The 24,564-nt window shown below is 42.3% G+C and overlaps 1 protein-coding gene and 1 long non-coding RNA gene across 13 annotated transcripts in view; one reads left to right on the top strand and one right to left on the bottom strand.

Annotated features, from left to right (window-relative positions):
- STXBP5L (syntaxin binding protein 5 like) overlaps positions 1 to 24,564 on the top strand; it is a 412,558-nt gene that overhangs the window by 126,053 nt on the left and 261,941 nt on the right. For 8 of the 10 annotated variants that reach the window (XR_005597546.1, XR_005597541.1, XM_039534539.1 and 5 more), the window contains 2 exons: positions 19,753 to 19,834; positions 22,563 to 22,663. Coding sequence is in view for 7 of the 10 variants with exons in the window: in XM_039534539.1 (XP_039390473.1) it covers positions 19,753 to 19,834; positions 22,563 to 22,663 (183 nt within the window). In the remaining 3 variants the exon portion in view is untranslated. Of the gene's footprint in view, positions 1 to 11,308; positions 11,389 to 11,595; positions 11,654 to 16,280; positions 16,306 to 19,087; positions 19,261 to 19,728; positions 19,835 to 22,562; positions 22,664 to 24,564 lie in introns of those variants that run through there. The other 2 variants (XM_039534605.1, XM_039534590.1) reach the window with 2 other exon arrangements.
- Positions 12,902 to 24,564, bottom strand: part of LOC120403505 — a 42,740-nt gene continuing 31,077 nt past the window's right edge. For 2 of the 3 annotated variants that reach the window (XR_005597552.1, XR_005597555.1), the window contains 2 exons: positions 22,477 to 22,643; positions 12,902 to 13,398 (listed from right to left, as the gene is read on the bottom strand). This is a non-coding gene — a long non-coding RNA (uncharacterized LOC120403505). The remainder of the gene's footprint in view (positions 13,399 to 22,476; positions 22,644 to 24,564) is intronic. The other variant, XR_005597554.1, reaches the window with a different exon arrangement.

Here is a 24,564-nt window from a genome sequence, read left to right on the forward strand (position 1 = left end):
AAGATATATAAAGAGGTGGAAGAGAACAAGGGAGAGGAGCCATCATGAAGACTCCACTAGCCACTACCTGAGCTGGAACAAGAGCTGAACTGGGGGAAAGAATTGTGCCCAGGCCTGGAAGGTGTCCAGTCTGGTGGGGGAAAAAAAATTACTGAAGCATTTCTGAGGGTGAGATTATCTGTATTCAATTTGATTAAACATAGATTTGTGCATTTTATTTTATTTTGCTTGGTGACTTTGTGCTGTTACTACTTGGAACCACTTAAATCCTACTTTCTGTATTTAATAAAATCACTTTTTACTTATTGATTAACTCAGAGTATGTATTAATACCTGGGGGAGCAAACAACTGTGCATATCTCTCTATCAGTGTTATAGAGGGTGAACAATTTATGAATTTACCCTGCATAAGCTTTATACAGGGTAAACGGATTTATTTGGGTTTAAACCCCATTGGGAGTTGGACATCTGAGTGCTAAAGACAAGCACACTTCTATAAGCTGTTTTCAGGTAAACCTGCAGCTTTGGGGCAAGTAATTCAGACCCTGGGTCTTTGTTGGAGCAGACGGGAGTGTCTGGCTCAGCAAGACAGTGTGCTGAAGTCCTAAGCTGTCAGGGAAAACAGGAGCAGATGTAGTCTTGGCACAACAGTTGGCAGCTCCCATGGGGGTTTCTGTGATCCAACCCATCACAAGTACATTAACGCTGCCATAATTTATTTGGCATAAGAATGAACACTATATAAAGTGGGACTGTTACCTTGCTTACGGGTGAGCTGGGACATCTTGAAGTTTCCAAAACATAAGCTGCTTCTTTGTTTTTAATTTTCCATTGTGTTCATTGCAAGTATGAAAGCTTGTTTACCCCTCCCTGCCAGTTTAGACCAAAATAGTAATTAAAACAAAATAATTAAATGGCCAGGATGGAAGAAATTTTTCCCTTATTCTTAGTCTGAGACTTTATTTAATCTCTTTTAAAATTCTGGCTTTTGGATCTATGTAACAACCAGGTGTTCTTCTCAGTGTGAAGTGTATTCATTTTCTTTTCTAGAAACTGACCTTTAGGGACTTTTTGAACTCATTTCAAGGGAATCTTCTGATTGACTGATTTCCCTCACCCTGCCTGTGCAGGTGGACAGAAGGTGCATCTGTTAGGGAAGAGAGCAGGCTAGCAGGGTATGAGAGGTAGGGGGATCATTCTAACAGTGGAAACAAAATTAAAATAAACAAGCGGGGGGGGGGGGAGGGATAGCTCAGTGGTTTGAGCATTGGCCATTTAGGGAACTGGGGTAAAGATCTGTCTGGGGATTGGTCCTGCTTTGAGCAGGGGGTTGGACTAGATGACCTCCTGAGGTCCCTTCCAACCCTGATATTCTGTGATTCTAACTAACGAGTGTACCTAATACCAGCATGATCACTTTATTTTTTGCTCCCCTTTCTCCAGTTCCTAATTGGTATGTTAACTCTTAGATCGTAAACTCGTTGGGACAAGGATCATATTATTTAATTTATTATATAATGTCTGTCTGTGAGACATCTAGCACATTGTGGGTAGTTGATGAATAAGAGTACTGGTTGGAATATTTTGTTTTAATCATGGAGTTGGATGTCCAATTATTATGTTCCAAGCCACTAAGTGATTTTTATTAAATTCCCATCATAAAGCTGTATTCTTGAAGATTACAGAATTTACCAGCTATAGCAGAGCTTGACTTGCCTAAGCTGATTTTTCCCTTCTAAATGAGTATGAGTTAAAGGTATAAATTAATTTAATCCTTCTTAATCTGAGTAAGGGATCTCATATATTATCTGTGGTGAATTTTACTCTGGATTTTTATACTCCATCAGGCTAACCTTGTACTGATTTGCTAAAATGCCAACCACTGAAGCCTATTGTAGTAACCACATGTACAGATAAAAAATTGTTCAGAGACCTATTTGTGCGTGTTTGTTTTTCCTTGGTGTTGTAGAAGACCACTTTAGTGATGTTGCTACCATCATCATCTTGCAATAGAATTAACATTAAATCTGTCAAATGATCAGTGTGCAGTGAATACGAATGCTGAAAATTAGAAGCGATTACTGAAGAGGAAGAGGTGGCTTGTTTTTTGGATTTTCAATGGGATTTGGCATACATCACTGTTAAGTGAGGATAATTAATAGCTGTGCCATGGAATCATGTGTCGCAATCAACATTTTTATTGGAATTAAACTCCACATTCCTATATTTCAGTCTTTAATATTAACATACATTTGGTGAATTTACCATTAGTCTGTTTCTGGCAGGGTCAGCATCAGACTTGAGGCTGTGATTTATAGGCTAGAGATAGTTCTCTATTATCAAGCTGTTTTTAATTTTCTAGGTTACAAGAAAAATGGGCAATTACTTCAGTAAAAATTAGATTAATATTTAAACTATATCATATATGCAGAGTTAAACTGAACAGCAAATTTGGGTTTGGGAAGGAATCTTTCATTACAGGACATGTTGTCAGAAGACTTTTGAGGGGTTTTCATCTTCCTCTGGAATATTAAGCATATATCGTAAGATAAAATCTAATGTGCACTGTGATGGGGGTGCTCTACTCACCAGTGGATGGCACCACCCCTGGCAGTTCTGGGGACTAGCTCTGCCAGGCCAACACCCATTCCTGCGGTTGCACTCCATCTCCGTGTCTCTCTGTGTTTGCAGCCCCTCTCTGACTCCAGTAGCTGCTGCTCCTCTTCATGACTCGACTCTCTGGCCAGATCACTCAGAAGTTTCCCCTGTCTTTGAAAGTCTCTTTCCACAAGCAGCATCAGGCAGTTATCATGCCCGCTGCTGTGACTGTCACTCCAGCAGTGACTGGTAGTATTTGTATCCACTGCCCTTAATAACGCCACTCTGTAGTGATTGGTAGGGGAATGTAGACCCACACCTTTTACTCTGGATTCCAGTCCAGGGCCCTGTAGTGAACACTTATTCTGCATCTATACCACTTACTGCTCTGACCCCTGGACTACTTCCTACCATACTTTGTCTCCCCTTTCTCACTTACCTTAGGGAGAGGGACTGCAGGCTTCCTCCACGCTGCTCCCCGTTTCACTATTTTCAGCCTCCTGGAGTTACAGAAACCCTGCCTGTTCCCTCACAGGCGATCTTTTAATTAGCTTCCTCCAGCCTAGATCTCACCCCTTTGCAGCCTAATTTATGTTTGGGCCCAGTTGGCCTAATTCAGCTCTTGCAGGGCTGGTGCGGGGAGTACACCTCATTGCATGCACATTCTCCATTATCACCTTGCAGGGGAGTTGCATGGGTGAACATCAGTCCTTTCTAGATTTTGAGGCCTGTTGAAGGAATGGAGGAAACCATATAAAACCCAGCATTGGAGGGGGGATGCTATGTACGCGTTCACACACATTTTATTCCAAATTGAACATGTCCTGTTTTCCCTTACCTAGGCAGGTCTTCACCTACCACTCCCAGACAAATTGGCTAAACCTTTCATTCTACATAATAATGTCTCATGATCTCTATTTCTTGATCTAAAACACCCTCCTGATTTTTCCCCTCATATGTCAAATACCAGAACCCTTTCTCTTTCTTCAGGGAGGATTATTAGGAAACGCAGACAGGACAATCTTCAAGTATTGTTGGTAGCTCTGACTAAGATTTCTCAGTGTTTGCTCTCATAGCTCATGGCCTTTTCAATGCAGCATCATCCTCTGCTATCAGTTTGTCTAAATCTGCGATTTTCAGGCTAAAGGACCATTTCTCCATCCAGATCTGAAGTCCAAGTCAAGCAGTATGGATACCGAACTGTTAATGGGCTCTAAATTTTACTTGTTCTCTGGAGTTTCGAAGAATCCTTCTAAAGTGTAGAAAGCCTTATATGAGAGAGCTCTGTGTTGAAGAGAAGGTTTCTGCTGGGGTCCCTCACAAAGCAATTTCTGTGTTATAGTCTATAATTCTTTTAGTTTTGGATTTATTTTTACACCTTAGGAAGTCTGGATTATCATTTAATTCTATCAGAGCATCCGGCAGGCATCATCCTGTCTTTGCACATCCTACAGCTCTGCTCAGCCATCCTCCTCAGAACTTTGTTCATATTTCAGTTTTTACTTGAGCGTTCTTCTCTTTCAGGCTTTCCTCACTCCTTATTTCTCTTCTTTCCTTCCACTTGACTTTTTAAGTCTCTGGAGACCTGCAGGGAAGTGCTTGCTCCTCATTGAGTATTAATACACTTGAATAATTAGTCATTTTAACACATTCACTAACATGATTACAAATTTTAATGTAACAGGACACACATGCTTCACGCAACTGGCATCAAACGTGTGTGTAGTGTCTACACTAGAATTTACAGTAACGACTAAAAATGTATCTGTCAAAATACTCATTGTCTATATGGAAAGGGCTTAATCAATGACAGAATGTCTATTTCATATAATTTAAATGACAAGGCTGATTAATGGAGCACTCATCATCTGGACCCATGGGAAGGAGGCCCTTGAGGAATTCCACCAGGATTTCAACAATTTCCACCCCACCATCAACCTCAGTCTGGACAAGTCCACATAAGAGATCCACTTCCAGGACACTACAGTGCAAATAAGTGATGGTCACATAAACACCACCCTATATCAGAAACCTACTGACTGCTATGCTTACCTACATGCCTGCAGCTTTCATCCAGGACACATCACACGATCCATTGTCTACAGTCAAGCCCTAAGATACAACCGCATTTGCTCCAATCCCTCAGACAGCGACAAACACCTACAAGATCTCTATCAAGCATTCTTAAAACTACAATACCCACCTGGGTAAGTGAGGAAACAGATTGACAGAGCGAGACAAGTACCCAGAAGTCACCTACTATAGAACAGGCCCAACAAGGAAAATAACTTTTAAAAATGAATAAACAGTTTCTTTGCCAGCCCAGAGCCTTTACACATAACAGTTCCTGCATATTTTGTCTATCACCCTCCTTCCCCAATAAATTTCCTTCTAGGTCAAGATTTTTAAAAATGTTAGTGTCTTAAGTCCTGGTTTAGGTGCCTAAAATAAGGGGCTTACTTTCAAAAAGTGCAGAGCGTGTAGCAGCTCCCACCAAAGTCTATGGCAATATCACCATCCATCTTTCTGGAGAAGGCATCTCATTCCTAGATAACTCAAGTTCTTAAAATTAACATTTTGTTAGTAAGAATCTCACATTTAGTGCCCTTCTGTCTTCTTCACTTTTTAAAAATGTTATATTGGTGACGCACTGGAATCCTCCTTCCCAAGTTATACAGATAATAATAGATCCACACATCTGGGGTGCTAGTCTCCTATCTCAGGAATTACTGATATCCTGACTTAGCAAGTAGGGCTTACATCTTGAGCATCTTTATATCGTTTACAGAATTATTAAATAAATTCAAGAAACTCCATGGTAACTTAAAGGAACATGATCTGTGCCATGAGCATCTACACTGTTTTGTGGGTAGTCAGTGTAATGTATGAACGGCCTGGAGCAAATGCTCCTTTTGGCATCTTGTTGTCAATTACTGAGCTTCTTTCTAGACAGTGTATGTTTCTTGATACAGTGGAAATGTTCAGAGCATGATGTTTTTAGTGCGAAGAATAAGCAAATTAATCTCTTGAAGCATCTATCATCTGGGTGTGCAGAACAAGTTCAGGCATCATCTTTCTCAGTAAATCAGTGTGACACAGGGAACCTTTCTGTATATTACATTGGCGCAGTTTTGTGCACTGAGGATGCCCTCGCTTAGTACATCCCTGTATACTGATATAAATAAAGATCTATGTCCACTTAGATCACTCAGTTTAACCTCTCTCTGTGCTTTGATGCTGCTCGTCGAGATTTTTTTGACACATTAGCAAATCAAGATAACTCAGAGTGAATCATCTTTGGACATATCCAGACAATTCACTTTGCTTCATTGCTTCAGGGTTCAATTTACAGAGTACCTCTTAGTGCTTATTCCAGCATAATCAGAAAATTTGCAGTTCATTGACTTCTAAGGGTAAATTGATTTAAGAAGTTGAGCTTTTGCAAAAAAATAAGTGAATCAGAATGCTATAGCTGCTTAACAATTGATTATTGGATAGTCAGTATGCCTTCATAATTGATTAACTATATCAATAGCTACAGTGGTTTTGAACTATTTCCAGAGACTTGAAATCTTTATACAGCTGAGTCTGAGTTTTTTAATCAGATTATTTCTGGATTTATCTGGCTTCACAGTTAATCATGAATCTAGCTTGCCGAGAGAGCATAGATTAATTATACCAAGTGTTTGCAACTTAAATATAGCAGTTGTTATCAAACCGCTCTTTTTAGATTCTCATGTTTTCTAAAACTTTCACCTTTGGAGTTGAAATATTCCATGTTTGGTCTCTGTCCTAAATTGGTGTTTTCAAAAAAAGTATGAGTAAAGGCAATTCATGTTTTTGTGTAAAATGTGAGAAGAAAAATGTTCCCATTTAAAAAAAAAATCTTGTAGCTTTCTGAACAGGACTGCTGAAATGACTGTGGTTTGAAAGTTGTGATTTAGCATAGAAGTAGCCCCCACTCAGCATTAACTTGTTCTGGAAGAAATTGATTTTGCGTCACTTGTGTTACAAGTGTTTGAAATTGTGTTAAACACACACAGTGGAGTTTTTAGCTCTTTAAGTCTATGCCTAAAGAAGAATGGCAGATGTGGGAAGCTAACATCACAGTGAACTGTTCTAATTCTGAGAATTGGCCAAAAATAGCCAGGACAGCCTTTGAGGTATTTGGAAAACCCAAGATCTAGTTGAAGGTGATGGCTACCTCGTCTCATAAAAATGTCCACTTAGCCCAGAGCAAGTAGTCATAGATTTTTAAGGCCAGAAGGCACCATTGTGATCATCTAGTCTGACCTCCTGCATAAAAGGCTGTAGGACTTCTCTGAATTAATTCCAGGTCAAATAATTGTGTTTGAACAAGAGCATATCTCTTGGAAAAACATCTCATCTCAATTTTAAAGATTCCCATCACAACCTTTGATAAGGTGTTCCAATGGCTAATTATCTTCTCTGTTAAAAAATTGCTTCTTAGGTATGTCACATTTTAATAGAGATTATCTCAAATACCTCCCATCCCATTCTGGTGGTGAGTATCCACCTTCCCTTTTTGATCATATAATTTGCTGTAGCAACTACAGCGGTTGTTTACATGGGAAAGTAATATTTGGAAAGTGTTTGTGCGTTTTTAGATATCTGTAGTGCAATAGGTATTTTGGCCTTTTTGAAAAGTCAGATGGTTGCTCTTCAGTATCTCCCTCTCCTCTTTTCTGTTTCGCTCAGTTGGAAACTATGAAGAGAGCCAGCACTGTGTGACTAGTCTTCTTGCCAAAGATTCGTGGAGAAGTTTGAGAATCTCTGGTTTAGGAGAATGAGCTGAGTGATGTTAAGTTTTGACCTTTTTGGAGTTTACACAGGGAGGGTCTTCCACTCTTTGGACACACAGGCAAAATTTCCTAAATGTTGCTCTCAATCCCCTGCAAACATACTCTACAATCAAGTGCTATTCCTTGTTCTTAAAGGGACAGCTTCCATTAACCAAAATACATTCAGTAGAAATATTAGTACAGTGTTGAAATTCATGTCTAAATACAATCTTTTTTTGTAATGTAAAATCATTCAAGTAATTAGTTATTCCAGGGACCTCAGGATGCTTTTGTATAACATACAGAAAAGTATCATAGAATCCTAGAATATCAGTGTTGGAAGGGACCTCAGGAGGTCATCTAGTCCAACCCTCTGCTCAAAGCAGGACCAATCCCCAACTCAATCATCCCAGCCAGGGCTTCATCAAGCCTGACCTTAAAAACCTCTAAGGAAGGAGATTCTACTACCTCCCTAGGTAACCCATTCTAGTGCTTCACCACACTCCTAGTGAAAAAGTTTTTTCTAATATCCAACCTAAACCATCCCCACTGCAACATTTTTGTTGCTCTCTGCTGGACTCTTTCCAATTTTTCAACATCCTTCTTGTAGTGTGGAGCACAAAACTGGACACAGTACTCCAGATGAGGCCTCATCAATGTCGAATAGAGGGGAATGATCACGTCCCTCGATCTGCTGGCAATGCCCCTTCTTATATAGTCCAAAATGCCATTGACAAGGGGACACTGTTGACTCATATCCAGCTTCTTGTCCACTGTAACCCCTAGGTCCTGTTCTGCAGAACTGCTGCCTAGCCATTTGGTCCCTAGTCTGTAGCAGCGCATGGGATTCTTCCATCCTAAGTTCAGGAGTCTGCACTTGTCCTTGTTGAACCTCATCAGTACACCTACAAGTATGTTAAGGTTGAAAAGTCAAGCATGCAAAAGTTAGGGAATGACAGAATTAAGATGATCCTTACAGCTTCAGTTCAGCCCCCTTTTGCATGTGAATTATGATACAACCTCCTGATTATATAACCATATACTATTTTTTCCCCAAATTGATCATTAATACAGTTTAAACCGAGGACCTTGGAATTAATAGCACAGCTCTTCTCCACTTTGACTAGAGAAGTAACTGGCAGTGGAAGCAGGCTATTATTCTCTGTGAACCAGCTGATTCAAGGGGACATGCACACTCTGCCAATGGGTTACACAACGATTTGTGAGACAGAAGTATGTTCGCTATCTGGATTCCTGGGTCTGGGACCAGAATGTGAGCTAGTGTTCAGAGAGACAGTATAGTCAAGCATGAATGTGGCACACTTCTTCTGAAAGCCAGTATGGTAAAGTAGATGCGCCAAAAGTCTTTCATGTAAGAAACCTGGTTTCTCTATCCACTGGAAATGAACTTCTACAACCTCTCAGTTATCTTAGGCATAAAATGGATGAATGATAGATGTCTCACTCTAAGATAAGTGCATGAAATAAAACTTGTGATCTCTTGGGTTGTAGCTCAGTGACCTTTCCCACAGTCTATAGAGTCTTTTGTGGGGAGGGTGTCTCTCTCTCGTTCGCTCTCTCATGCTCATTAACTCACTCACTGGCATTTTACCAGCTATGCATGACAAACCTAATAGATATGTGACATTTGGCTGCTCTGCCTTTTTGCATTATGTTTTTGGCCTATCTGCTCCTCTCAAGTCTTCCTAAATTAGCATAATCGGTGAATATTATTGGTATGCTGCTTAAATTGCACCCCCAATGCCTTTCCTGTGATTTTTGGTGTCCCTTTATGGCAGTTGGACTCATTGGAGTCTGTGGCTACATGCATGAAAAGGGGGTCCATCTTAGGCAAATGCATAATACCTAAACTACCATTGTTGAGCTGCTATTGAGAGGAAAGTACAACCTGAAAACAGGGAGATGTCTCTGTGGATGTCTAGGCCCTGGAGCTTCTCTAGTCCAGTAGCTATTAAGGCTCTTCTCTGATGGAGAGGAGACTAAGGGCAAGACTGTGTCTTTTAGTCACTTCCCATGTTTGGTATGTGTGGACAGTGAGGAAGAGCTGCATATTGGCGGCTGGATTTCTTCTGGTATTGAGCCTGGATTATGCCCTTTCACAGTGTACACCTCTGTGTTGACCAGGCTGCATTGGGCAATGTGGTGGGGGTTGGATCCTTATTCTCATTGCGCACCCAATTCTATTCAGATTCTTATCCTGCCTGTAGTACTAAACAGTATGATTCGCATTTATCATGCGTAATTCTCTAAGTGGAAAATCATGAGCTTTTTTTAAATGAAAATGTTTCTCATGTAATTTTGAGTGGTTCTTAAATCCTGTAGAATATCCTATTTTGACAGGCCTCCAAAAAAAACCCTATGTCTCCTGCACCAATGAGCTTCACCCTTGTCAGGGACAGCTACTTTGTGCCAGAAGAACAGGGTTTTTGACTACAGTTTTTATTCCAGAACTTCAGGTGATATTTTTTAAGGCAGTGGTTCTCAAACTTTAGCAACCCAAGGACGCCCATTTTGATTTAAAAATTTTCAGGGACCCTCAAGTCCCCCTGCTCAGCCCCAGGCTGTGACCCCACTCTACTCCTTCCCCCAAGGCCCCAACCCACCTCTTCCCACCCCCCTGCTCACTCCGTGCCCCCTCCCTCCATTACTCGCTCTCCCCCACCCTCACTTGCTGTCACCAGGCTGGGGCAGGGAGTTGGGGTGTAAGAAGGGGTGAGGGCTCTGGGAGGGAGTTTGGATGTGAGGTGTGGGCTCTGAGAGGGAGTTTGGGTGCAGGAGGGGGTGAGGGGTGCGGGCTCTGGCCAGGCAGCACTTATCTTGGGTGGATTCTGAAAGCGACCGACACATCTCTCTGGCAACGGCTCCTAGGCAGCGGGGCTGGGGGATCTCCACGCACTGCCCCGCCCACAGGTAATGCCCCTGCAGCTCCCATTGGCCGCAGTTCCCGGCCAATGGGATCTGCGGAGTCGGCGCTTGGGGCGGAGGCAGCGCACAGATACCTTCTGACCCCTATCAGGCCTGCAGGGATGTGCTGGCCGCTTCTGGGAGCAGTGCGGGGCCAGGGTAGGCAGAGATCCTGTCTTAGCCCGACTGTGCTGCTGGACTTTTAGCACCTAAAATCTTCCAATTTGGTTCAGTAGCCTCCGGGAGATAGAGGGAGGGGGAAGAGTTGATCAGCAGGGCCCGCAGACCCCTAGGAGTTGCCTCAGGGACCCCCAGGGTCCGTAGAGCCCAGTTTGAGAAATGCTATTTTAAGGTATCCTGGGCCTAGACTATTGAGCACCTTGAAGATAAAGACAAATTTTCAATTTGACTCAATATTCTATGGGAAGACAGTGTAGAGAATGGATGACAGGTTTGATTTGCTCATAGTAGCCTGTGATGCTGGGGACATACCTTGCTACATTCTGTACTAGTTAGAGTTTCCTGAGGGCTGAGGATTTAATGCCCAGGTATATTGTATTGCTATAGTCTAACCAGGAGATGACAATGTGTATAACAGAGGCTAGCTCATCATCCACTAGGATGGGACACAGTTTCCTAGCCACCTGGAGCTGGTAGAAAGAGTGACTCCCAAATGCTGCTATGGGAGAGCTTGGAGTCACCAGGGATCCAGGAGCAATCCTAATTTGTGGCCCGATTTAACCTAGTTTGAGTTTGTACCTTCAACCAATGGAGACTGCATTGTTGCTGCAAGCTCCTCAAATGTTTCCCTTTGCCAACCAGCATAAGCTCTGTCTTGCTCGGTTTCAGCTCAAGCCAGCTTGATGGCTCTGGTGCTATTGCATATAGTAAAGGAAAAATAGGGCTTTGTGTCATCTACATATTGTCAGTATTTCAAGGTGTGATGTGTTACCAAGTCTTCTGGTGCCCTGTAGGTACTGAATAGAACCAGAGAGAGACTTGATCCTTCTTGGACTCTACAAAGGAGGGGCCTGGAGGTGCCGTTTCCCATCACTGCTTTTGGGTAAGTCCCTCCAGGAAGGACCTAAACCATTTGAGTTCATGCCTCTGCTCTCCTGAATCCTCCTTCAGCAAATAACTCATGATCAACTATGTTGAATAGATTCCCAGATTCCAAGTCTAGAAGGGGCCATTGTGATGATCTCCTTTATGACATAGGCCATAGAATTTCCCTGAATTAATTCATGTGAACTAGAGCAGATCTTGGAGAAAAACATCCAATCTTGATTTAAAAATTGTCATTGATGGAGAATCCACCATGAACCTTGGTAAATTGTTCCAATAGTTAATTACTCTCATTGTTAAAAATGTACAACTTATTTCTAGTCTGAATTTTGATAGCTTCAACTTCCAGACATTGGATTGTTATACCTTTCTCTGTTAGACGGAAGAACCCATTATCAAATATTTGTTCCCCATGTAGGTACTTAATAGACTGTAATCAAGTCATCCCTTAACCACCTTTTTGTTAAGATAAATAGATAGACTCATGGAACTCAGTCACTTTAAGGCATGTTTTCTTGTCCTTTAATCTTTCCTGTGGTTCTTCTTTGAACTCTCTCTCCAACATCCATCAACATCCTTCTTGAATAATGGACACCAGAACTGGACAGTGTTCCAGCAGAGGTCTCACCAGTGCCAAATACATGTAAAATAACCTCTCTATTCCTAATTGACATTCCCCTGTTTACTCATCCAAGGATCGCATTATCCCATTTGGCCACAGCATCACACTGGGAGCTCATATTCAGCTGGTTATCCTTCCTGACCCCCATATATTTTACAGTCACTGTTTCCCAGGGTAGAGTCCCCGATCATAGAATCATAGAATATCAGGGTTGGAAGAGACCTCAGGAGGTCATCTAGTCCAACCCCCTGCTCAAAGCAGGACCAACACCAACTGAATCATTCCAGCCAGGGCTTTGCCAAGCCGGGTCTTAAAAACCTCCAAGGAAGGAGATTCTACCACTTCCCTAGGTAACCCATTCCAGTGCTTCACCACCCTCCTAGTGAACTAGTGTTTCCTAATATCCATTCTAGACCTCCACCACTGCAATTTGAGACCATTGCTCCTTGTTCTGTCATCTGCCACCACTGAGAACAGCTGAGCTCTATCCTCTTTGGGTCCCCCCTTCAGGTAGTTGAAGGCTGCTATCAAATCCCCCCCTTACTCTTCTCATATAAGTATGACCTACATTCTTTGTTCCTAGATGTATACATTTACATTTAGCTGGATTAAAATGCATATTGTTTGCTTGCACCCAGTTTACCAAGTGATCCAGATTACTCTGTGTCAGTGACCTGTCCTCTTCATTATTTACCACTGTATCTGGCTTTTTCTAGTAGCATAAATTTGGGACAACTTTTCACATCCCTCTTCCCTTGTGTTTCTCCCAACCGCTAGGCACAATTTAGCCCTAAATGTGGATGCAACAAATATGTATAAACAGGGATAATTTGATTCAGACACCTCCCTTAATACAGCATACCATGTCACTGGATTTTTTTGCTACATTTATTGGCCTTTTTTTCGTTATAGCTTTGAACCAGATAAAAACACCATGTCAATACCTTGCATATTGTACATGATCCAAGCCTCTACTGCCTATGCCCTTTCGGCTATTTCACATTGTTTCATTTCAAAGTGTTGTGCATTCATGGATTACGGTACCATTTGCCGCCATCCATATATCATATATCATAGTACAATATAATTCAGTATGACACACAGTACAGTATATGAATTTCAAATAAGCACTGTTTTAGCAAGTACGGTAGTTAATTCCTACAATGAAAGAAAGTAGATGGAAGTTGAGTGCATAGCATGACATCTCCACAAACAGGTAATTGTAGTGGTTTGAAGTGAACCAAATCATTTGGATATTGCAGCTAAGCATTTGTTTTGTGTAAATGTGCAACTTTTTTTCAAGGTTGGATGGGCAAGCTCTTTGAGTCTCCTTTCATAAGGGCAAGGAACATTGCTGATTCTTTTGAGGCTCTTCTCTTTGTATACCTATAGAGACAACAGAATGTAACTTAAAAGCAATTCAATCAACATTCTCTGCTGGATGCAAATTTGATATCTCTGCCACATGCATAACATGCTGAGGTGTTTTCTGAACTTGTATCTCATGCATGAGAATACAGAACACTATATTCTCTTCCACACCATACACATCATGACAACAAGGCATTAACTATTTTGTAACAATCAAAAAGCATTCTGCTTTGATAAAATGTTACTGCTACCATGTTTGCTGCTCAGCATGCGTAATTCAGTTTCTACTTGTTGCTTTCTCATTTACATATAATCGCTGGAGGTATCCAAATTGAGTTTTCAATTCTTATTTTCTGAAATGGCTATGGTTGAATGTAATCTGACAGTTTTCCTAGGCATGACCCCTAGAAAATCCCACATATTGGTAGGAATGCGAAGATAGGGAACCAGAAGGGCAGACTTTAAAGTATTCAGCTTTATCTTCCTTTTAACATCTTTGAAAGATATTCTACAATCATTGCTGACAGGGCTATTTGTTGTTTTATTAAAAGACAAAAGTAAAAGAGAAAATAAATCCAGCTCAAGGTCTACATTAGCTTCAGCCAATATAGATCTGGCAGAGGGCCTTGGTGTACCAACAAAGTTTTCAGTAGTGGTAAATGCTGCAATAGCGCCTCAAGTGGAATAGTCAGGGAATGGAGCACAGATAGATAAAGTGGGCAGGACAGGCTAGGAAGAAGATGTGCCAATCTCTCAGCAGCTTTTGTCAGAATGGCCCTGTGATAGGGCATCCAACCCACAAAAGTCCTGAGTGGGTTAGTATGGGCCAGAAGGACCCAGATAACCTTGTATGCTGCACCTTGAGGGGAACAGGGATTGATAGGGCCTAATGGCAGATGAAGCCCAGGTGGGGGAGGAGCTGGGATAGGATTATAAATCAGGAAGTGAGCATAGGGAGCAGGGGCGGCTCCAGGCACCAGCTCAGCAAGCACGTGCCTGGGGCGGCAAGCCAGATGAGGTGGCCTGCCAATCGCTGTGAGGGTTGCAGGCAGGCGGCTTTCGGCGGCATGCCTGCGGGAGGTCTGCTGATCCCATGGCTTTGGTGGCAATTCGGCAGCGGGGACGCTGATGGCGCGGCACCGGTGGACCTCCCGCAGGCGTGCCACCGAATCCACATGACCAGCGGACCATCCGCAGACACGCCACCGAATCGACGTGACCAGCAGACCACCCACAGGCGCACCACCGAAAGCCGCCTGCCTGCCGTGGTTGGGGGCGGCAAAAAACATAGAGCCGCCCCTGGGAGGGAGGATGTCTGCAATCAGTCTCTAGAGGGAAAGGGAGTTGGCTAGGGATAAGGAGGCAATGCAGAAGGAGAATAGGCCAGGGTCTTGCCCTTGACTGGGGAGTCCAGCAAGAGGGTGAGAATGGTAAAGTAGTCATGGGGAGCAGAGGAATCTGTGGTGGTAAACTAGAGATAGTAAAGCTATAGAGAGGTGGGGTAGGAAGGAGCCTAGGGAAACAGTAACAGGGTCTGAGACTGAACAGAGCTGGATTGCTAGTCATAGGGTCCCTGGGCTGGAACTCAGAGTGGTGGGCAAGTGGTTACCCTACCAGCCTCTGGGAAAGTGGAATAGAAGCCCATCTGAGGCAGTGTGTGTATAGCTTGCTTGTCTGGTTGGATTTTATTAACCTAGAAGGTGGGGACTACAGAGTGACCTGGCTAGAGGGCTCAGTCACAAAGAGTGAGTACCCTGAGTTTGGAGAGAGAGGGGGGACTGCAGCCTGAGCAACCGACAGCTGAAGGCATCACATGCAGGGAGAGCTAATTCCCAGACCTAGCCACAAGGAGGAGCACCAGTGGTGAATGAACTGTTTACAGGGCCCTCAGCAGGGTCACTAGCATATTTGAAAGCTGCTGCCGCTCAGTGGGATTCTAAAAGCTGTGACAGTGCCTACTGTCTTCAGAATGACTGGCCAGATAGGTATAATTTACATCTTATAATTCATATAAACATTCACTTCAGAGTGAAAAGTGATGTATGTAAACAGAGTATCCTGGAACATTTTTATTTGGGACATGCTGAATGGAGTCATCTGCTTCATTAGATTTTTCTCCCAGAGACTGATTTCACCTTTTGATGGTGAATGGTGGTGATAGCTGGTTAAGAACAGCATTAGCATCATTTCCCATCTAGTGGGAATGCATTAGCTAGTACCATTTATTTATAATGAAGTGTAAAGTTCAAATTAAAGCAAAGACGTTCACCTGTAGGAATTCCCACTCAGTCCAAACCTCCCCTGTGCTCACTCTTTGTTGCATTCTCTCTTGGGCTAGCAGGAGGACATGATAAAAATGAATGGTCTAGAGAAGGTGAAACTGAATGATGACAAATTCAACACTGAAAACTTTTTGCACAATGTATAATTAGAATGTGAGACTCTGCCATGGGTCATCACTGAGGCCAAGAACTTAATTTGAGCAATTTCATTATCTTTCTTGCCTGTCCCTTTAACCATATCACCCCATCTTTGAAACCTGCCACTGGCTTCTCCTTATCCATTGCATTAAGTATAAAGTTCTTGTTTGTCTTCAAGTCCCTAAAAAAACCTCCATTATGAACATTGGACCTTGTCTCTTTTCATATCTCCCACAACTCCACCACTGATGCCCCATTTGTTTCTTTTTACCGTGCCTGTCTTCATGCTCTTCTGTATCTTATCTTGTATCCAGTGAACCCTAGTACACAAAACTGCCACCTTATTTTTATTCAGATCACTCTGATAAACTCACTATTTCTGTGTGGAAAAGTTGAGTTCACAAGAATAATTTTAAAAATGTGTAATTCCTTCTCTCTCTCTCCTATCATTGTCTTTTCTGTATATATCTTTTCAAGTGAAAACGCTTTGGGGCATAGACTTGTATCCTGTACATATTTTTATCTTTGAATCTTGTTCAGTGCTGAGAACATTGTGGGCACTACAATAATAAATGAAAATAATAAATTTTATGTAAATGACAAAGTAAGTCTGTAGCTATGTCACTGCTTTTCACATTAGCTATATCTGTACTTATAGTACTGTGACTTCTGTTACCATGCAATTCTTGTGCATGCTAACCACAGATATGTCTACACTGCATTAAAACACCTGTGGCTGGCCTGTGTCAGCTGATCTGGGCTTGGGCCGTGGGCTATACAATTGCAATGTAGGTATTTGGGCTTGGGCTGGAGCCAGAGTCAGCTGACGCAGGCAGCCCTAGGTGTCTTATTGTAGTGTAGGAAGACCCTTGGGGTCCAATACAAAACCCGTGGAAGTCAGTGGGAGGCTTTCCATTGACTTCAGCGGGTTTGGGATCAGATTTTAAGGACCTGGTCCTGACACAACTTGCTACTAGGAGTCGTGTTCTTCTGCAGTGAATATCCCATAGCTGCAGTGAGGACTGCTACTGAAGGCTATCACAGTACTTCTGTGTGGGCTAACTAAGCCACTCCTCATATAGTTATTGCTGGTGGTGTCGTGGCCAGATGAATTCCTACTTTTCTGTGTAAAATCCTGTGGGAGGCTGGATGTTGAGCTAGCATTGTGGTGTCATGGGTCTGGGGAGGACACCTTCAAAGGGTCAGGCCCCCAGCAGGTCACACTTTTCTATAAGCATAGGCCATGTGGCCTCAGCAACTCCTAAACTGAGCCTCTTGGCTCCTGCACTCCTGTTTCTCACCATGAGCTGTGCCCAGCGAATGTGACCGAAGTAGAGTCCTATTCAGAGACTTTTACTCCCTTCAGTGATCAATGCACTTCAGCAAGTATCTGTAGTGACTCCATGTAGCTTTTCAAGACAGAGTAAGGTTGATTAGTATCAGAGGGGTAGCCGTGTTAGTCTGGATCTGTAAAAGCAGCAAAGAGTCCTGTGGCACCTTATAGACTAACAGACGTATTGGAGCATGAGCTTTCGTGGGTGAATACCCACTTTATCGGATGCATGACGACAAAGTGGGTATTCACCCATGAAAGCTCATGCTCCAATACGTCTGTTAGTCTATAAGGTGCCACAGGACTCTTTGCTGCTTTTAAGGTTGATTAGTCAACTGGAATACAGCACTGGGAAATCCTTTCTTCAAAAGAGAGAGACTAAAGTTTAAGACAGTCCATTCTGTCTAAAGCCAGGGCTCCCTTGAGCCATGCTGCTGTAGGAAGCAGCTTAGTTTCCTTTCTCTTGTCACGTTCCCTTTTTCTTAGGGTTTGTCTACACTGAAGTGCTATAGCTGTGCTGCTGCAGCTGTGCCACTGTAGCACTTCGGTGTAGACACTGTCTATACCAACATGAGGGATTCTCCCATTGGTGTAGATAATCTGCCTCCCTGAGAGGTAGTAGCTAGGTCAATATAAGAATTCTTCCATCGACCTAATACTGTCTACACAGGGATTTAGGTTGTCTTAACTATGCTGCTCAGGGTGTGGATTTTTCATACCCCTGAGTGACATAGTTATGCTGACTTAATTTTCTAGTGTAGACCAGGCCTAAATCCCAGGTGAGAGCTCCTGTGTCTCTGAAGCCAGTACTTAAAGCAGATGACTGAAAATGAGGTACACATGGGCATCATAAAATTCCCATATTTATCACAGCAAGCTTTGTCAAGCAATTTAAATATGCCAAGTTTTGATAGTAAACCAACACTAACAGTTAATTGCTACCTTTCCAAGCTTCTATACTTCTGTGAAAGCTATTTGAAACTGACATAAAGACATCTTTATTTCTTATACAGTACACCTTATGCTTCTGGAGCTAAAACTATGTTGCGTACATTCCAGTTTATTTGAGATTTTAATCTTGACTCAGGTTAGGGGATTTAGGATGAGATACAGACTTAAAACCATGGCCTGTATTTGTGAGAAGAGGAGGTTTAGGTAGAGTATATTCCAGCCTAATTTTTTGGCCCAACCCAGGCCCAAGAGGAAAGAGTCATTTTCTGACCTGACCCTTCCCCCCGAACCTGAGTCAATGCTGTGCTGCCTCCTGCCTGTGCGGTAGGTATGGTGGCAGCTATATGTCCGGCTCTTGCCAGTGTCACCGTGCCAACCCCACAGGCAGGTGGAAGAGACCTGATCCAAGACCAAGAGAGTCTGGTTGTTTTCCCACCCAACACAACCCAGACCTGATACCTGTTGGGTCCCACGGGGTCCAGATTGCGTTTCAGGATTCTAGTTCAGACTATACAGGAACCCCTGATTCTTCCAGAATGTGTCCAGGGAGTCTGAGAGAGCTCAAGCTGGAGTGAAGCTCTACCCCCCTTTGAAAGGGTACAGTATTTGCTTGCCTTTCCAAGAACACAGATTTTTGACTGGCTCCTAAATCTCCTCAAAATAAGGTGTAAGAGGGAATAAAGTGGTGTATAGTCTTTGTGCAGGCCCCCTCTGTACATAGGTGAATTTCAGATAGTGCTCATAATGTAGATATTTGATCATTCTCATTGCTATAATTAACTCCTGAGGAGTTATGGATCAGATCCCTCAATCTTGGTCCCACAGATCTTTCTGAGTGTTACACACCAAAATTTATTGATATTCTAAAGAGCTTCAACTCTCCAGGGGAGAATTGCTCAGTGTCCTTTACCTGCAACAGTAATGCTCTTTTAAACTTGTCAGCTATGTAAAATTGTGAGATTTTCTTATTATTCTGTTTAGAATGTAACTCTTTTTTTAGTTTAAAAGGAATGAACAGTTGGAGATTGACACATGCACACTTTTAAGATGCAAAGCACACTACCATCCTTAAGAGATTCTTTATTGCCTAAAAATAGCTTTCAGAGACAAAAGAGCCAAGGAGAACAGACCTATGCAGAAAGTTACATTCAGAGAATGGAGTAACAATTACAGGTAGAACATAATAAGTAGGCAAAATTATTCACTTGAAATAATACACACTTTTTAGGGGGGAAAACGGTGTAAATGGTGCATAACTTGTTATTGACCCTGCTCCTAAATTATTAGTTTTGTATGACGTAGATAATCAAAAACATCTTATTATGTACAGCTGTAATATGAACACATACTATGAAGATGAAATAAAATAAATTGGAGTTTAAGATGTGTTTTGGCTGTATCTTCATGATGATTTATGCACTTTCATTCTCATAGGGAGGAATATAGCCAAGAACATATCACTCATAATTGCACACGTTTCAGGATGATAGTGCTGATACTTTAATTAGAACAGCTGAAGATAAGTGTGTATTGCTTTGCTTTAGAGAAAGCAAGAACAATTGTTAAATCTAAGGTTAATTGCGAGAGAGTTCTGTTCGTGTCCTCTTTGCTGTTTACTCTTGGTGATAACTGAAATGTCAGAATCCTTGACTTTGACTGCAACAGACTGGGCAGACCTGGTGTTGATTGCTACTGCCAACATGAAAGTGGTGCCGCGGTACTGCAGCTCCAGTTCTTAATCAATGAGGTAAGGCTATATGTACAGTGTGCAGAATCTTCTTTCTTTAAATATAGTTGAATGGTGCAATCTATATATTTTTGCAATGTAACTTCCAGATAGGGCAAACAAAGGGGCCAGCAAGAAACTATGGATCTGATTCTGCTGCTCATACTTGCACTCAGAAATACAATTTTCTGTGTACGTAATGCTGTTTAAATGAATGGGGCTACATATAGTAAAAGGTATTACTCAGTGTAAGTATGGGTGATAGAATCAGGGCCTTTGTATGGTGATGTAAAATACTGAACACACAATGAGCTGCATATGTGTAATCTAAATTCATGGATCATCTTCCTCACTGCACAGACATGTCTGAGATAGAAATTAGTGAACTAACAAAAATGGCACCAATACAAAAAGTTTCTGCTTAGCTGAAATGTCATCATCTCAGGGAACTCAGAATAATCAGAACTGATCCCTATAAATACTACGCAAAGTGATTTGGGATCCACCCCCTGAATGAAACTTACTCTGGAAATAATAATTAATTGTTAATTATGGGATATCAGGCCTCCCCACACCAATTCAAGTCAGGCAGCTTCCACTTTCTCCATACTGCATGTGCACCGGAAGGAGTACAGGAGAGAGTTTCACTGCTCAAAGTTCTGGTGCCACAGCAGCCCCTGGCAGCTGGGAGGAGCAATAGCAGAGATAAGCTTCAGCTCCTGCCGCTGCAGGTGGAGCTTACTCAGTCACTCCGTGCAGATGGTACATACACAGTCTAGTCAGCATGGAGAAGCTCTGAGGGTTGGAGCTTGTTCAGTGCAGACAGACTCCTCAGAGAATGTAGCTTTCAAACTCTTAATAAGAGCATGAGCATGTCCAACCTTGGGGTGTAGTGTTTTTTTTTGTTTTTTTTTAAAGGTTCCTAAACTGTCCACATTTGGGCAGACCTTCATGAGGAAGGCAAAAGGCACATCTCTGACACACATACCAGCCCCTGACAAACTTCAGGCCCCTGCTCCAAAGCAAGGAGGCATTGCAGTTTCTCGACAAAAAAAAAAAAAATTACAGCCATTTTAACATGTGCAAAACAACATTTTTTTCTAATCTTGTTCTGAGAAACGACTGAATCATTTTAGCTGAAACTTCCCAGAAAAACTCATTTTGAGTATGGCGTGGAATGTTTCAGCCTGAACAGGTAATGTGTGGCAAAGTTATAAGCAACTGAAAATAGGACCTTATAATGGAACGTCTCAGGCATAGGTGTAACTGCCTAGAGCATACTCCTAGGCAAAATAGTTTAACATAGGTATATAAAACTTAAATAAATTTTACATGGCATTTAAAGGAACCAGATTCATATTCAAATTTAATGAAACATTTCTATTCAGCCTTTCCTACTTACACTAAAGTTGAGACAATTACTTTTGGAGTATATGTGTGAACACCAAAAAATGCATGTGCCACCATTTTGTCATGTGAATCACTCTTGCTTCCCCTGCTTTCTTTCCGATCTTAGCTTTTGTGGTTCTGTGCTCCCCTAGGTCATGTATTCCCCTGCTGACTATTCATTCAGTGTCTTCTTTATTAGCTCCTTTGCTTTCTTTCTCCTATCTGTGGGGTTTTCTGCAGGGTTTTTTCTTTGTTCTCTCCTCTCCTATTTCTATTCTGTGTACATGTCTATCTTTTCTCATGGATTTAACTACCATATCAAATATTATAGTTCTGGATTTACCTCTCACTCTGTATCCATTCACATTTAAGAATAGGTGCCAGAGAGACAGCTGTAGATGTTCAACCACCATCTCAAACTCTAGTCTTCTCACCTTTCCTCCTAATCCTCCTCCTCCTCCTCCTCCTCCTCTGCTTCCTTTCTCTATCTTGATTGAGAATTCCACTTTCCTTCCGGTTTCCCAGGCCCATAATCTTTGATTGTACTCTCCCCATCCCTTCTCCCATAGTCAATCTTTGTCACATCACTTCTTCCTCTTTATTGTAACCAAAATCCACCTTTTTTGCTTACAATTGTCCACTAGTGGCAGATTAGCCACTGGGCCTACAGGGCCCATGTCTAGGGCCCCGACCAACTGGGGGCCCCTGAGCTCCAGGTGGGCAGGGAAAGCCCCTGCACCCTGACCTCACTCCCGGACAGTAGTGCCAGGTGGGCAGGGTAGTGCGGCTTGGCAGCTGGGGAAGCTCCCCGTGCCCCTGACCCTGTTCCCTGGCGCCATCTGCATCTCTGTTCTCACTCCCCCTGCTCAGTCTCCCTACTTTCATCCCTATCCTCTTACTTTCATGTCCTTTTCTCATTCTTGATTTTGCATTTTCTGTTATCTTGACCTATTATACTGTGCCTGGGGCAGTCTCCCTTTCCTGGTGTTCTAAGCACTCTCTCCTTGCTTCAGCTGTCTCCTTCAAACCCACCTTTTCAAGCTAATACCTCCTTCCTTCTTATTCCCATTCTTCTGCACTCTTCCTGGTTTATCAATCACAAACGCATTTAATATCAAATGTTAAATACTAGAATGAGCTTTGATTTTCCAGATAAGCTCAAATTTGAACATTTTAAGTTAGTACAGGATCAATCAAAGCAAAGTAATGGTTGTTGCAGAGTGGTTTTTTTCAGAAGGAAAATAAGTATTTCACACATAAAGATGTCTACTTACAGATCATTGTCTTATTCTTAAATAATCTTGCCTTTCAATATTCAGATAAATAACATTCCACCATATTCTGTCTCTGATTGTTGTAGGGTGCCTTGGTCAGTGCGAGTGCAGATGACACACTTCATTTGTGGAACCTAAGACAGAAACGGCCAGCTATTCTTCATTCTCTGAAATTTAACAGAGAACGGTAAGCCAGTTTGACAATGAACAAAGATGTCATTTTAAAAACTGACTCATTAGATTTTGCTGACATATCAGTGGTGGGAGGATTTGTTGTTGCATATGGGTTTCTTGTTTGTTTTAGGTTTTTCACTGACTTAATGAATGATGTAGCTGATTGCCTTGAAAATTTTTCTTCCTTTGTAACTTTTAAAATCTGGTTTACGCAGAACACGATTCAGCAGAGTGCAGTTTGTGGTGCAGTAGCCTCATCAAGTCTGTAGAATCCATTTCTGCTTCCCACTAGAGATGGGCTTCTGTGACCTAATTGTACAGACTGGCACAATTAATGGTGATCTTTTCTGACCTTAAAAAGAATCTATGATCTTCTATTCTGACCTACTGCACGACACAAGCCATAGTCCTTCACCCAATAATTCCTATATTGAAGGGAATATTCTTCTCTACCATGTAACGATGTGGAATCCAGATTTTTGACAAATTGGCCCTTATTATTTTCCAGTAAATACTGGTATGTTAACATAATAATGGAGATGTGTAATATAATTATGATGGGTAAATCTCAAATGATTCAGAGATTTGCTTTCATGATTAGTTTTGCTTTTGGAATGCCTAATAATTAGAAGTCTCTAGACCAAATAGATTAAATCAATGGTAAAATTTTTCAAATTTAGCTACCTATAGATCAGTCACTTTTAAATATGCCTGTATTTTCAGAGATGCTGAGCACTCAGCTCGCATTGACATCAGTTAGAGCTGCAGGTAGAGAGGAAGGATTGTAGCAGAGCAGCAGCTCTGTTATAGTTATGGTGAAGACCAGCTTTCTGTTTAAAGTTTGACTGTTCTAAATACTCTAAAATGGTATGGTTACTTGGATTGCCTTGAAATTTGGTGTGCCTCATGGGGATTCAGGGTCGGGTCAGTGATCCAAATTTAGAACCATTTAGTCAAGAGAATCTTAAGATACACCACAGGATGGGGGATGGTAAGAGTGGGGGTGGGAAGCTTTTCTTAAAGTTGACTTATTCTGGCAACCCTTTTTCTGTGCACAGATAGAGCTCAAACCATGGCTTGTAACATTGCACTATCTCCAATACTTGAGGGTTACCCCCGTGGTGTGTATGGTCCCACCAGCCCTTTGGGGGCGGAATCAGATAAAAACATTGTTTGAAAAAGAATTTGCTTCTCCAGTTTGGCATGTGCCAAGCAGTTCTAAAGTTCACATGTCGAACAGATTATTCTCAGCATGCATGAACAGAAGAGTTATGATATTTTTTTTTAAGGCTGAAAATTCTGTTACTGGCTGGATAGCCCAAGGGGATAAGCAGTCGTCCTTTACCTCTAACTTTTTGTGTCAGTTCAAGTCCCACTTACTGCAGAAATCTTGAAAAGGTCAGAATCATGTTGCTAAGATTTGTCAATGTCAGGTGTGGTGATTTGGTTGTTTTGAGTGAAAGTACTTTGATTACCTTTCTCCTCCTCCTCCCCCCACAAAAGACATGTGACTGTTTCCTGGCAGGCGAGGGACATTTTAGTGTGATGGAGTGAGGGGAAGAGAAATGAGAGCAGTTTGAGGCTGCATTGAGGGGAGGGGGATTATGGGGAGTGGGATAAATGAGGACGGATGGTGGAGAGGTGAGAGGAGTTGGGTGGCTCAGGTGAAGGAGAGGGACATGGGAAGGAGACATGGGGTGAGTGGCAGGGTGGCTAGGGGAGAATGGGGGCAAGATTGTCTAAACCCATGTTCTCCCCTTCTGTGTGTGTGTGCCAGGATCTGGGGGCCCTTTGCCCCTCTAAGGCAGTCTGAGTTTCTCTCCCTTCCCCACCTTCATGTGAGCTACAATCTGGGGTTCCTTGCCCCCGAACGGTGGCTGAGCCGCATTCACTGGTATCCTGTGAGTAAGTGTG

The sequence above is a fragment of the Mauremys reevesii genome, linkage group 1 (genome assembly GCF_016161935.1).
Source record: "Mauremys reevesii isolate NIE-2019 linkage group 1, ASM1616193v1, whole genome shotgun sequence".
NCBI classification, from domain to species: domain Eukaryota; kingdom Metazoa; phylum Chordata; order Testudines; family Geoemydidae; genus Mauremys; species Mauremys reevesii.